At 36.5% G+C, this 14,166-nt stretch overlaps 1 protein-coding gene across 2 annotated transcripts in view; it reads left to right on the top strand.

The window, feature by feature from the left end:
- The window catches only part of HDX (highly divergent homeobox), a 587,780-nt gene that overhangs the window by 125,190 nt on the left and 448,424 nt on the right, over positions 1-14,166 (top strand). For both annotated transcript variants that reach the window (XM_044057137.1, XM_044057138.1), the window contains exons 2-3: positions 4,356-4,502; positions 10,572-11,660. In XM_044057137.1, the coding sequence (XP_043913072.1) occupies positions 4,356-4,502; positions 10,572-11,660 (1,236 nt within the window). The remainder of the gene's footprint in view (positions 1-4,355; positions 4,503-10,571; positions 11,661-14,166) is intronic.

The raw sequence follows: 14,166 nt of genomic DNA on the forward strand, positions 1-14,166 counted from the left end.
ACAGAATCCTGAAGACCAAAATCCTGAAAGTTCAAAATACTGAAAACACACAGGATACCAACACTTACTATATTCCAGTACAAGTACATACAGAAACAAATAAAACACAAACTATATTACTGTTCTCAAAGTATAAGCAGGGAGGCAGGCCCCCCCTGCACCCCCACACCCGCTGCTACTTAAATATATGAACTCCAAGATTGCACTTAGTGTAGTGGAGTGCAGTCTTGGAGCTGACATATTTAAGTAGCAAGGGCTGCAGGGGGCTTGCCCCCTGCATATATTTGAATGGTAATATGTTTCTGTATGTACTTGTGCTGGAATATAGTAAGTGTTGGTATCCTGTGTGTTTTCAGGATTTTGAGTTTTCAGTATTTTGAACTTTCAGGATTTTGGTCTTCAGGATTTTGGGCTTTCAGGATTCTGTAGCTCTCCCGTGTATGTATATATAGTATACACATCTGCATATAAATACAGACTTCTGTAATTATTTAACTTGTAACTTTTGTAATTTGTAATCTTGTAACTCTGAGTGTTATACCCTACTGATCTCTGTTAGATACAGTGTGTAGATGATATTTTTGTGCCTTTTCTTATGATATACTTTGGGCAGGGATTTGTTCTAGTTTGCTGGGTTACTGTTTTTTTTTTTTTTTTTTTACTACAGTGTTTTGGCATGTATATGTTATCATAAAAGCTATTTCAAACTTCTTCAGCAGAACTTATTCCAGAGAATATTCAACATGTTACTTTAAGTAAATTAAAATTTTCTGAAATCTGCTTTGTCTAAGCTATACTTCAGTATTCTAGGGTAAATAAAGTGTACATCACATCAATCTATATTGTGGTTGGAGTCTGCCAGTGGGTCACCAACTCTGACTGAATTTATGAAAATTTCTTCACATAGGAATACAGTATCTAGTATTTTATTTCATTTTTGACTATATTTCAGGTTGTAATTTACCATATAATTAAAGGTGAGGAAGCATGGTAGTGTGTGGTTGGTACCAGCTCTCCATATTGTTGGGGAAGAGAATGGCGGCTCTGGTCAGGTGATTACCACCAAGAATGTAAATGCTTGTAAAGCACTGAACATTGAAATGGAGATATGGACTTGACTGTATGTGGTAGTAGCCCTATGTAGCATGCATTCACATGCTAGGGAGAGTATCGTAAGGCTTTTTATGATGACATGGGTGCTCATGTCAACCAGCAATGGATTAGGTTGGACCAGTAAGCAGAAAAAACTCTGTTGGCTACCCAAATGTTGACCTTACTGTTGTCTCACAGTAAATGAATAGGCCAAGAAACCTCTCCTATGCGAGGAAGAATTGGGCCATAAGATCATAAAGAGGACAGATGTGGCAGCAGCCAGCTGGAACTCAAAAATAAAATAAAGCAAAAAAATAATTAAATCAGCTGCAGTGGACCCTTCATTTAAGACCGCAATACGTGAGGACTCCTATGATTACTTGAATTTTGAGAGAGCAGTCTACACTGGAGCTGTGTTCTTATTTGGCTCTGGCTTTGTATCTGGAAATTTTGTCTGTTACACTTTAATGAAGGTTAACAAGAAGTTTATAATTTTTTATTTTTGTTGTTCGTGTATTTTCTCCCTGCTGGTAACCGAGTTCTTTATTTGGTCAAAGTTAACTGAACCGACAAAGTAGCCAGCAATTCCACCAAACGCTTCTTTGCATTCCTTGTGCAGGAGATGTGCTTACTAATCATAATTAACTTTGGACTAGCTGCACACTGTGATGGGGTGAAAAAAGTCCTCACATTTAACCCACCATAGTGTCCTCCAGCCAGCTGTATCAAAATCTTGCACGATTTACCAGTATCTGAAATTATCAGGATTCTCTTTAATCAGGTTTATTGCTACCCTTTCAGCTCATGCTACATGGGAATCAGGAACTGAGCCCTGTTGTGGCATACATTCACCTTGTCCCTGGCAGTGGAAGGATGCATGCCACATAGCAAGGAGCCTCTTAATTTTTAGAAACGCATGACAAAAGGGCAATGAAAAGAAGTGCCCAAGTTTTACATCCACTGTTGAGGGCTCTCAAAAACGAAGTAATACAAAACAGTGGATACTTGCATGTTTTCTATGTTTTAGTGAGCACCACCAGTGGCTCAAGAAAGTCAAATATGTTAGCAGATTTTTTTAGTCATCAACCCATCTGAAATCAGAGATGTGTGTTAGATTTTCAGGTCCTCAAAATTTATTTCACTGTTGGAAACTTCAGGCATGGACTTCATTATAGTCCATTGAAATAAATGTTTTTTTCTCTCTTCTGCTGATTGAAGCTAGACTCTTCTCTCCTGAAGCTAGTCATTTTCCATTGTGAAATCCCACTGATATGCACTTTTTGTTCCATTTCCAACCTTCAATGCATGTGACTTAAAGAAAGGACATTTCGTAGCTGGACCTTCACTTTTGTGCTTTTGTACTGTCTTAGCATCCCGTGTTTCTTTGGAAATGGATCAACGAAAAGTTGACTACCCGAATCTCACATTATTTCACCATTATGCATGGCTTCTTAGCCCACACTATCCAGCACAATATCTGGAGTTGTTCAGACACAGCACTGATATTTCTGAATCAGCACAGAAGTCTTCCTTCAGTATATATAAAAAAATGGTTAGAATGGAAATTTCATTTTTTTATTTTACATATTCTACATATTGGTAGAGTCTGGCTGGGCAAGTGGTGCGTTTTCAGCGGAGCCCCCCTCTATATCAATAGTACAAAAAGATTACAAACATTTTTAAAAGATTTCCAAACAATATACAGAAAGTTTGACATTTGCCAGCAATCACAATTTAATTAAAATGAATCTCTGTGTGAGCTGCAAATTACAGTTTCTTACCTATTTTCAGTTTCAAAAATGTCAGTTTGTAAAAGAAAATGCTCTATATCTTCAGAAGCCATTCCAGCTTTTCTCTTCAGCTGAATCACTTGCATTTGACAAATCAGACCAAGTAACTCTTTTCTGAGTCGTATTTTTACCATAAATCCTTGTTTGGGGATCTTTTTCCACCTCATGACCTGAATTTTACTATTTAAAAATTGGATTTTGCATCTGTTTGAAACTGCACTGATTTTGTCTAAGATAAACACTATAACTTCAGCTGGTTGAATTTCAGGAAGGCAGGCTTTAGCAACTCATAAATTCTTAGTTGCTTTCTGCTAAGACATGGTTAAACTGAAGATTCTTCTTAACTTCATTCTGAAACATTCTTTGTTCAGCTAGCCAATATCTGATAGGACACTGGCATAGTAGCTGGAGTTGCTGCCTCACAGCACTTAGTTCTCTGGGTGGGTTCTTGGCTGCATACCTTCTGCATATCCTCCTTATGTATGTGTGGGTTTTTGCTCTGTGCCATTTTCTTCCCAGATCCCAAAGACTTCTTGATAAAATGGCAATTCTTCAGATTGCTTGTAGGTGTGTGCAGCATATGTGAGTGATGTTTTTTGTGTCTTGCTACAGGCTGATGTTCTGTCCAGGATTAGTTTCTCTGCCTTATGTCAGCTGACTGCAAGGCTAGACTTCAGCTCCCCGTTGACCTGAGATTGATAAAATGGGTATATGAATGTGTTGTGAATGGAAGAATGAGCGAATGAGTGATTCCTGCCAACATATTTTCACTACATGCAAAAAACAAAGGAAACATTTGCTCTTTTGTCTTGAGCGCTGTAGACAATTCAGTTTATATCTTGATAGAATCAAGATATTGCATAAGTATGTTTTTTTTTGCAAATGAAAAAGAAGGGCCAGCATGCAGTGTGTAGAATTATTAAAGAAATGGCATTCATTTTGCCATTGTAAATAGCATAGAGTATATAAGGGCTTTCACTATCTTTGCTACCTTCTTGCATAATTATTCCTTGGAATCAGTTCTACTGTCATCTGGACATTATATATTTTTATTAGACATTCCAAATTTGGCTTGGTTTAGAAAAGCACAGCCTGTTTCAGCACAGATGTCCTGCAGAAAATAGCTTCTTTCTCGTATGCCCCTTGTGTTATGATGACCTACCTGTCAATGGATTTGTGTATTGGGCTGCTGTTTGGATCTTTTTTGAGTACCCTTCTCAAAAGACACTGGGCTCTGGTGAGTGTCTTGTATATTCTTTCTCTTTTTCATTGTAAAATTACATCTGGCATCCATTTGAAAGTAAATTCAGCATGTGATATTTAACCAAATCATTGCTTTCCTGTTTTTCTTTTGAATGTACTTATTCTAGAGGCAAGAAAGTTGCATTTCTACATCTTGTGAAAAAAAATCCACCTGCATATATTTAAAACTTATTGGCTTTTGATATATAATGCTGTTCGTTTTATTTTTAGATGAATCTGCGCTCTGTATTTACCTTAGAGCAACAGAGGATTCTACAACGTTATTACGAAAATGGGATGACAAATCAAAGTAAAAATTGTTTTCAGATGATACTACAATGTGCACAGGAAGCCAAATTAGAATTTAGTGTAGTACGAGTAAGTATTGTTTGGTTATGTATTTGTCTACTTTTCAGATATTTCTGCCTTGTATATTTTGTAACATAGTAGCAAAATACTAGAGACAGATCTCAGGAAAAGTTTGTAACACTGGCCGCAGAACAGACTTGTCTTGTGCTGTATGTTTCTTCCTGTCCCTGAATACAGATGTTTTTGTTTTTCTTTTTCCATCTGAATTGCATAATTACTAAGGACTTTTTTTAAATCCCTTTTATTTAATTTTAATAACTTTTTTGTCTTATACTTTGGTGCTTCCCAAACCATTTATCATATGCTGTCTCAGTGCCTCTCCTTAATGTCTGCAGCAAGATAGAGGAAGTGCCCCTAAATTTCTTCAACAGCAAAGCAAAGGAGATATAGGGACATTTCCGCGCAGCACCTATCCGTAAGGCAGGTGAGACTTTGTCGAGCCTACCTTTTACTCCCCCATAGAGTACAGTGATGTCAGTGTGGTTCATGTGTAGATGTATCCTGCACCCCACCATCACTGTAGATGTTCTTATTGCATTTCACTCTTAATTCTTTCACCCATATTAGAGCCTCTGGCCTCTATCGGGCAGGAAACTCCCTTCCCCACCTCCAGGGCTGGGCAGTGCAGATTCCCACCACCCTTTTTATAACTTTATTGTAATGTGAAAATGTTTTATTTTTTTTTCCCAGATTTATTGACTTTGCTTGTATTGTATTGACCTTATTTTATAACAGCTGTGACAAATTTGCTATATGTAGCCTTTCTCAGCATCGTATTCGCAAAGATTCATTTGTGTATCCTTTAAAATATTTGACTTGTCCTTGTAAACAGTGAAGCTTATCTTACTGTAGTCAGGGCCATTTTGTATTGGAACATACTTCAGAGTTTAGGAAAGATGGAAGGTAACTGAACATAATTGTCATAAACTAGAAAATTACACAAGGCAGTTTCTAGTGCTTTGTGTTCCTCAGTGCTCACTGCTTATGTGTTTTAGTTATGTAATTGAATATGTGTGTATCAGGGCTAGTCCCCTGGCGATGTAAACATTAGTTCTGGATGATTTGTCGCTGTACATAGTTATTCCTTATGATACTGTGGTGGAGGGGGAAGCCCTTCTATTATATGAACTTTAAAAATGTACAGTAGGAGAGATTAAATTTATTGTAGAAAGTACTGAACAGGTTTTAAATAACTTTTTTTTTCCTTTATAGATCGGTTTTGTAGACAAAAGAAAGGGGTGGCAATGGGTGACAGAATGGCACCTCTTAGTTATGGCTTACTTTTAATGTTTATTTTGAGATAAATTCCTGGTTATTTTTATATTAAAGCCTATCATTGTATTGATATTGTTTTTATATAAGCTAGGGATGAATAAGGTTTGAATTTATTTATTAATAAAATGAATGTTAGTACATCTTTTTTGAAATTCACTTGTTAGACTGTTACCAACGTGAGTTTCTTAGATGTGGAGGTATTTAAGTAACATGAAAGTAGTAAATTAAATACTGTTGAATATTACACAAATACAGCAAGTAATGCTATTTTGCATTATACCAGTATGCATTATACTTACTTAAAAATAATTTAATTAAGGGGCAGGTAATAAGAATAAAATAACTTATGACTGACCTGGATATGGTTGACAGTTTGATACAAAATTTGCATGAACTTTTTTATTGCAAGAGTATCTTAGAAAGATTGTACAGAATGTATTGACAGAGTTTGGAGGAACGGAGAGTGTCAAAGAAAAGGGTTATAATACAAATAGGAACTGGTCCATTGCTATGCCATTGATTGATTATTTGGTAGACAGTCCAGTCATTTAAAGCATTATTAAGAATAAATGATGCATTTAATCTGGTAATGAAGACGTGTTCATCATAGTTGTTAAGGAACCAGTGTTCAGTAATAAAGAAGGGAGGAATATTAAAAACATACTGGAACATGAACCTAAGAAATTTGAAAATACTCGGAACAAAAAAAACAGGATGCATAAATGTTACACTTGTGCCAAGTGTAGGTACTTATCTGATGGTCCTAATTTTTATTGTGAGTCTACAAAGTGGTCTTGCGTAGTTCAAGGATATTTTACATATAATGCTGTTTTTGTGGCGTATTTTGCACAGTCCTCTCTCCTGTGATTCATTTTATGTGGGAAAAAACAATAAGTAATTTAAAAAAGATTATATGAACATTAGTGAGACATTAAAAGAAAAAAATGTTATTAGTACTTTGGGTAAACACTATGTAATGTAAAAATGTTAGAAATGTTTGTTTTTTCATCTTACAGATTTTGTTCCATCTAATTTTAATGGTGATGATGATGAACTTGATTTTTTGGAGATGAAATGGCATGTTATGTTAGCCAGTTATGTGACTCTAGGTTTTAATGGAGCAGTTAATTATGTAAATATTTTAAAGAGGGATAAAAATAGAAGAAAGGGTAAATAGAAGGTTATAATAGATTTTCAAATACATAGTTCAGTCACTTGACATAATCGGGTGGTTTTAAGTATCAGTGTTGAATTGTGGGAAATTAATTATTTTGATGAAGATTTAGTGTTGGTTGAAAAGTGCTAATCTTTGTAATGTGTGGTTTTATTAAAATATACCTGAGCCTCAGTTACTTAGTGTGTGAGATGTTTTTACATTTTTATTTTGTTACATCTTTGAAGCTGTTTTGGACTTGGTGTGATGTGGTCACATTGACTAATTCTGGCGTGACACCCTAACACCATGTAAAAAATGGGAAAAGGGAGGAGGAGGAGGAGGTGGATGTCCCTAACACAAAAGCATTCATCTTCTGCATATTAGATGTTTTCTCTGTTGAAATAAGACTTTTTTGATTAAAAAAAAAACAAGCCTGTGAAAATCATTTTGACATAAGTTACAGGGTTGTTTTTATTCATTTTTAAGTGACAAATTTCATAAGTAGTATGTCAGGTGGGAAGGGTGTAAGAAAATGCACTAGAAAAGTTATACCTTTCTAATACCTAAAAGGACTACAGGGAGTACAAGGGTGCAGGTATTCTGTAACCCTGAGAATGCATAAGAATAACAGGAATTGTACTTTTAATTATTTATTTATTTGTTTATTTAATTTATTGACATTTGATTACTGGGAATGTCTGATTGGGTATAAACCTATTTTCAGTGGAAGCTCAGGGAGAAAAGCTCCAAATTATTACAAAACATTTTAACAACAATCATTTTACAACCTTCAGAAATAAATCAAAAATGTCTGCAATTTAGGTAATTATAACAAATTAATGATATTATAAAGATGTTGGTAAAGAATCAGTACAAGTTATAAGACGGTCATTTAATATTTAAAGAAATGTTAGTTTGCAGAGACATTAAATGCAAGTTAGTCTAATACAAACAGAAATTGCAATATCAAGTGAGGGAAGAACAGGCTTATGGTATAATGTAGGAAGTGAAAGGCTGCTGGCTCTTGTGACAATTACATCTTGCTAATTCTCACTGTAGGCTATACCTCCACTCACAAGGAAGGTTAGACTAGCTAAGCCCAGGGTGAGTTTATGAATACCCATCCACTTTTCTGTGTCCTGTATGAAAGAAAGTAGTATATCACTTGATTTTATCTGCAAGGGGATTCTATTCCAGAGGTGAAGGAGATTTGGAGTAATGCATCTGTCTGTCCACCTTGCTGTATTGACCTGTTGAAGCTTGTTTAAATCTCATGTTCTGGTATTTGGTGAACTGTTTGATTTGTGATGGTACAAGAGAGCCTGCAGTACTGGTTCCCTGATTGCTTGGAAGGCAAGGCTTAGCTCTCCCCCTAAGGATCTTGGAAGACTTCTAAAAGAAAGACAGTGCTTATCGTCTTTTCTGGCAGCTTTAGGATTTTATGCCTGTGATCCTCTTTGTTAGGAATATCTGCAATCTTTGCAACTGTTTAAAGTCTGGTGAGGTATATCCCAAAGGGAGCGTTATGTTCTATAATAGGTCTGATCAGTGCTGAATACAAGGGGTCAACAACCTCTTTTGATCTGGAGGATATTCTGTTGGTCATCAGCTGTGCCAAGTAGAATGATTTCCTGACGACCACTGCTACATGATGATCAAAACAGAGAATTGTCAGTCCAGATTCCCAGATCTTTGACTACATTTTTGTTCTGAAGTGGGGTATTGTCGCTGCCATATGCTTGAGAGAGGTCTGTCTGACACATGCAACAGCAGTGCATGCTTAGCGTTTAATTTAAGACCATTTTCAGTATGCCAGGCATTTGCAAGTGTAAGTTCTTGCTGGATGTTTGCTGTGACAGAGGGGGATTTGTCAGTGGCTACTAGTTTCTAGTCATCTTCAAACATGGTTAGCCATAGGTCTTGGGTTTTAGTCTGTAGGTCAGAGAAGCAAATACCAAACAAAATGAGTCCCAGCACTGAGCCCTACAAGGCACCAGTGGTCACCTTCCTGTTCTCTGATGTTGCCCTTGCCATTCATATTGTGCAAATTCTCTTTTTTCAGCCAGTTTTCTGTCTGTATTACCAAATAGGGGTGTTGTTGCAGCATTTTTAGTTTACTAATTTTGCTAGGATATTTGTTGGTGTCATATGCCTTGCCCAAGTCCGGGTAGGCTGTGTATGTGGTGTGACCTCTGTCAACAGCTTGTGTTACTGCTCTGAAGAAGTTTATCAGGCTCTTTGGACAGGATCTTAATTTTACAAAACTAAATTGCTGTGGATCTAGCATGATGAGATTTTTAATGTTAATCAGTTGCATTAGTGTTCTGTGGTTCTACATATGAGACTCGTCAGTCTGATGCAACTGTAGTTTCTGGGGTTGGTAGCAGGGCCACCTTTATAGAGTGGTATCCCTAGTGCTGTACACCATACCTCTGGTCGGAGCATGTAGCCAAGCTCAGATTAAGTAGTTTATGAATAGGTTCCACAAGGGTTTTTTTAGTACTATTTAACAGACCACTATGTTATCTGTTCCCATGGAAGTAGTATTCTGTCTTAGTCTGTACTTTCAGCACATGTTCTTCAGTGATGTTCGGATGGTTGAGAGATACAGAGTTTGTAGGGCTTTGGATACTTATCTCGGGCATGAAATTTGCACAAAATGTATTTGTTAGAATACAGTGACAATGTGCATCAGGTCTGACTAGCCTTTGCCATTTACTATGAGTTCTGCACATTGTTGAGTGTTGTTTCTTAGTTTTCTAGTGTAGTGAAAGGATTTGTAATTGTCATTTGCTTAAGATGCCAACCTGAGTTCTGGACTGCCTTAGTAGATTTACTAGTCTTATTTAAATTTTTAGTTAAATTCCTAATATATTCCTTTTCCTGGGGATATTCATTGTATACTCTAATATGTTTTTCATTTAACTGTAGGTCTTATGTCGGTTGAACACCAAGGCAGATGGCAGTTAAATTGCCACTTGTATTTGGATCTGAGTGCGATGACCAATTCTCTGTATTTATTTATGTGGTATATTAAACTTCTTTGTGAATCCATCTGCTGAGATGATGATGAGTGATGGTTTTATGTGAATTTTGACACTTCATCATAGAATTTGAGGAGATTTGTATGCATGGAGTTTTTGAATTCCAATATATTGGTATCAGGATGTGTAGATTACATGGAGGGGAAAAGGTTACTAGCCTGTTATCTAACTTTGTTGTAGAGGAAGTTACTAGTGCGGTTATGCATGATGATACTATATTTGTAAGTACCAGGTCAAGAATGTTTTGTCCTGTAGTAGCGCTAGTAACAATCTGGTCCGTTGAGTTTTTATTTATTAGATCTTAAATATCCTGCGTTCAATATTTGCAACTTAAGTGGTGAATTCATTTTATTAAGGTACTTGGTATTCCATCCTATACTAACATGTAGGTTCTGCAGAGGAAACTTGCTAAATGAGTAACAGGTTACTAAGTAAAGAAGTAAAGTATGTGAAACAACTTGTGCCTTTTAAATACTGCCAGTGACGCATTTATTTTTGCGGCCCTTTGTCATGCTTATTGCTTGAACTTATAATGTGCTGTTCTATTTCAAAACACTTTACTGCATTTTAGAAATTGTGTGTAACATTTATTTTGTCTTGCAGACATGGGTAGGCAATAAAAGAAGAAAAATGCTCAGTAAGAGTAATTCAGAGTCAACACTACCTGCTCCATCAGCATCCTCAAGTATTGCTGCCCCCGCTGTAGAGGTAACAATAAGAAGTGTGCCAAATAGTGTTCGAACTTCAAGCCAACAAGCCACTCCATCACCATCCAGTAGTGACTTTATCACTGGTGTGTACACTCCAACCCAGAGTTCTAATAGACAGGTCTCTTCTATGCAGAGTAGCAGCCCGGTAACTGAAATCCGCAAAAGTCCACCTCTGCGCCCACCTGCAAAAAGTGATATTGAATTTCAACAAACTGTTCTCAAACCAAGGCAAATTTCAGTGCCTAAAAGCACTTCTGTTACCTTAAGTGATAAAACAATCTCTTTGTCAAGACATTTAACTGTGCCAAATCCCAGCAGCCCATTGTATATCCACACTACAAAGAACTATGGTACTTCAATGGTCCAGGATGCAGACAGGAGTCTTCCGAAAGCTGTAGCATCTTCTAGACCATATGCAGTCGAACCAGTTGCAAATCAAAAGTCGTTTAAGCCTGAGCATTTCAGTTCTAATCTTGTGTCTTCTGTGCCCAAGAGCATTAGTAGGAACCCTATTCAGAATTTGCAGAATCTAGAAATTTGTGAAGTTTTTTCATTGGCTACACCTGAAAGACTCAGTGGCAGAACTGCAGCACAGCACCCAACTCGAGGTGATAGTGGCAGCTTTTCTATTGCTATGGAGACTGGTAATGTGGATGATGAGTATGCTAAAGAGGAAGAACTAGCCTGCATGGGTGCTCAGATCCCAAGCTGCAAAAAATTTTCAGAAAGCAACACATCCCAGATAGAATGCCAAAGGACCGTGTCACCTGCAGTCTCAAGGAGTGTTCCCTGTACTGCACACTCTAAAACAAATATGAAAGACTTGCAGGACAGTGTACACCACCACAGGGAATATCCAATACCAACAAATTTTCACTCAACAAATGCGTCACTTTATAGCAGTAGCACACCATCAAGAAATCTTTCACAGAGTGTGGCATCCAACCAGCAACGACATCCACAGAACCAAAGTAACTACCAGGTAAATTTGTCATTTGTAGTCTTTGTTATTAGAATCATTTTTTGTAACTTAGAAATATCTAAGTAAATGTTTAATTCAGTGCCACAAACCTACTGTCCTACCAAATAACAATAGACTTCAAGGACATTAATTATGGATAAATATTTGGTTGAGTGGTAAATTTTAATTGGATGACTGACAGTTGTTTGCATTCTAGCTGCTTTAACTATGAAGGGATGTACAGAGATGAGTCCTGACATACTGACTGTTGGCAAACCTAGTTATCCTGTTGTGGCCATCTTCAAATTTATGTAAAGATGGAGAGTAAAATATTTTGAGGAAATGTGCAGAATAAAATAGAGGGAAGTAAGTGCATATGGTTGCTATGTGGAATCTCGCACTAACTGATAAAAATGTTTTATATGTAAAGTTGACCCAGCTTCCGGTTTTGTCTAGAACCAGAGTAGTGAATATGCACTTATCAAACTTCATTTGTTTTCTTTTTTCATTAAACCATATATCTAAATCTGTAGTCAAGATTTCAGCAGATGTAATAGTTTGACCTTCAGTTGTAGAGAGAGTAGATGAAGAATTATGGTTCTTGCTGGAAGAGAGCATCTATTTAATTTTGCCTGTGTTTAAAAAGCCTTTCTTATCATAGCCAAAGCTGTTCTATAGCTCATTTGACCAAGGAGATGAAGTTTTTTGTAAAAGTTAGATGAGTCACCGGTATAGCGTACAAGTTTGACGTTTTTATAAATTTATCCATGCCATTAGCAAAGCTGGTGAATGGAAAGACTGTAAGACTGAGTCCTCCTAGACTCTGAAAGTAACCACCAGTGGGAAAGAGATGGCATGATTCCATTTAACAGACAGACTACTGTCTGTTAGGAGCTGGAAAATAAAAACAGTATACATAGATCGAGAAGGTAAAGATGCAAAGATATTCATAAGCATATGCCTTAGATCAAGAAAGATTGACAAAACGTCTTGTGGATATTTATTGACAAACAATTATGCATAATAGTTTTGAGCATGGCAGTCTAGATTTCATGGCCAAGTGTACAGTCAGACTGAGTTACAGATGAGATTGTGAGTGAATGTATTTCTCCAGTTCATGGTTGTGGAGTAGCAGCATCTTGAAGCTTTATACACTATTTTTTAAATCTGACAGAAAGAAATTACAAAACCATAAAGTTTCTAAAGATGAGTTATAACATTTCCTTGCTGAACGTAGTGGATTTATAGTAGAAATATTTCATAACATTTCCTATGAAGTTCTTAAACAATTTTAGTCTAGTTTTGAAAATGAATTCTACTAAAATACAACAAGGAGATTCTGGCTTGATAAAATATGTTCAGTAACTACTTTTATTGATTCAAGATTGTACAGTGAAAATGCAGCATTCAGTAGAAAAAATGGACAATATATAAAATGTTTGTTTGAAACAAGTAACTGTTGACTGCTACAGTCTCTTTAACATGATGTATTCAGTTTCTAATACTGAAGATGGCGCATTTCAAAAGACAATAGTATAAATTAAAGCTGTTTAAAAACAGTTGTTTACTGCAGTCTCTTAAAACAATCAGTTCATAAGCTTACATTGAAAATAGAGCATTTCCAAAGAAAGACAGGTTGCACCCAAGTTGTATGAAACAACTTGTGCTGTTAACAACTATGATTTCTTAGCATTATATGTAAATAATAGAGGTTGAGTGTACCCTGAGTAATATGGTTGTAAGAATTAAAAAGGATGGTCACGGATGATATTTATGAAAATGAAATACAAGGTTAATTAAAAAATTGGATAACTTGGAAATAATGAAGATGGAACTGTAGAATATTTGGCATGTTAGAAAAGCTTAAAGGAAATGATACAGTGAATTTTTAAAATACATGAGTACCTCAGACAGTGAAATTAACAGTTTATCTTGTGCTATTGAGAAAGCTCAAAGATCTCTTGGTTTGGTTCCTTCAGTTAAAGAGAACAGCAAGCCTACATCCATATTTCTAAAGTTTTTATTTTATTTAGATAAGTAACTGGTCGTAAAATAAGCTTGGAATAATGCTGCAATCTAGACTGGTTCAAATACTATTAATTTTGACAATGATTATTCTATGAAAACTATTAAGAAAGGAAAGTCTGCCTGGCTTCTAGTAAAAATTTTAAGGTGGAATTCAGAAAGCTTTACTGCAAGGCATACACAAGGTATTTACTTCACGGTAACCATTTGGTATTCATAGATAGCCCTGCTACAGTGCTCTAGCACAAACACACGCAGCACCATGGTGATCTGTCTCTGTGGCTGTGGCAAATGAAGCATTCTGGAGGAGAGGCACCTGCTAATTAGCCATGTACCCCTCCCCCTCTCCCCTGCCTCCTGCACTGCCTATGGTAAGGCATTTACACAGCTGAACAATCAAGAGAATTGCTTAGCTGCATTAATGCCACTCCTAGCTAGTGGTGCTGGTGAATCCAAGCAAAAGCTCATGATCACCCATCTCTGTAGAGGGAAGTGCTTATGA

The sequence above is a fragment of the Protopterus annectens genome, chromosome 15.part0 (assembly GCF_019279795.1).
Source record: "Protopterus annectens isolate FY-2018-M chromosome 15.part0, PAN1.0, whole genome shotgun sequence".
NCBI classification, from domain to species: domain Eukaryota; kingdom Metazoa; phylum Chordata; order Ceratodontiformes; family Protopteridae; genus Protopterus; species Protopterus annectens.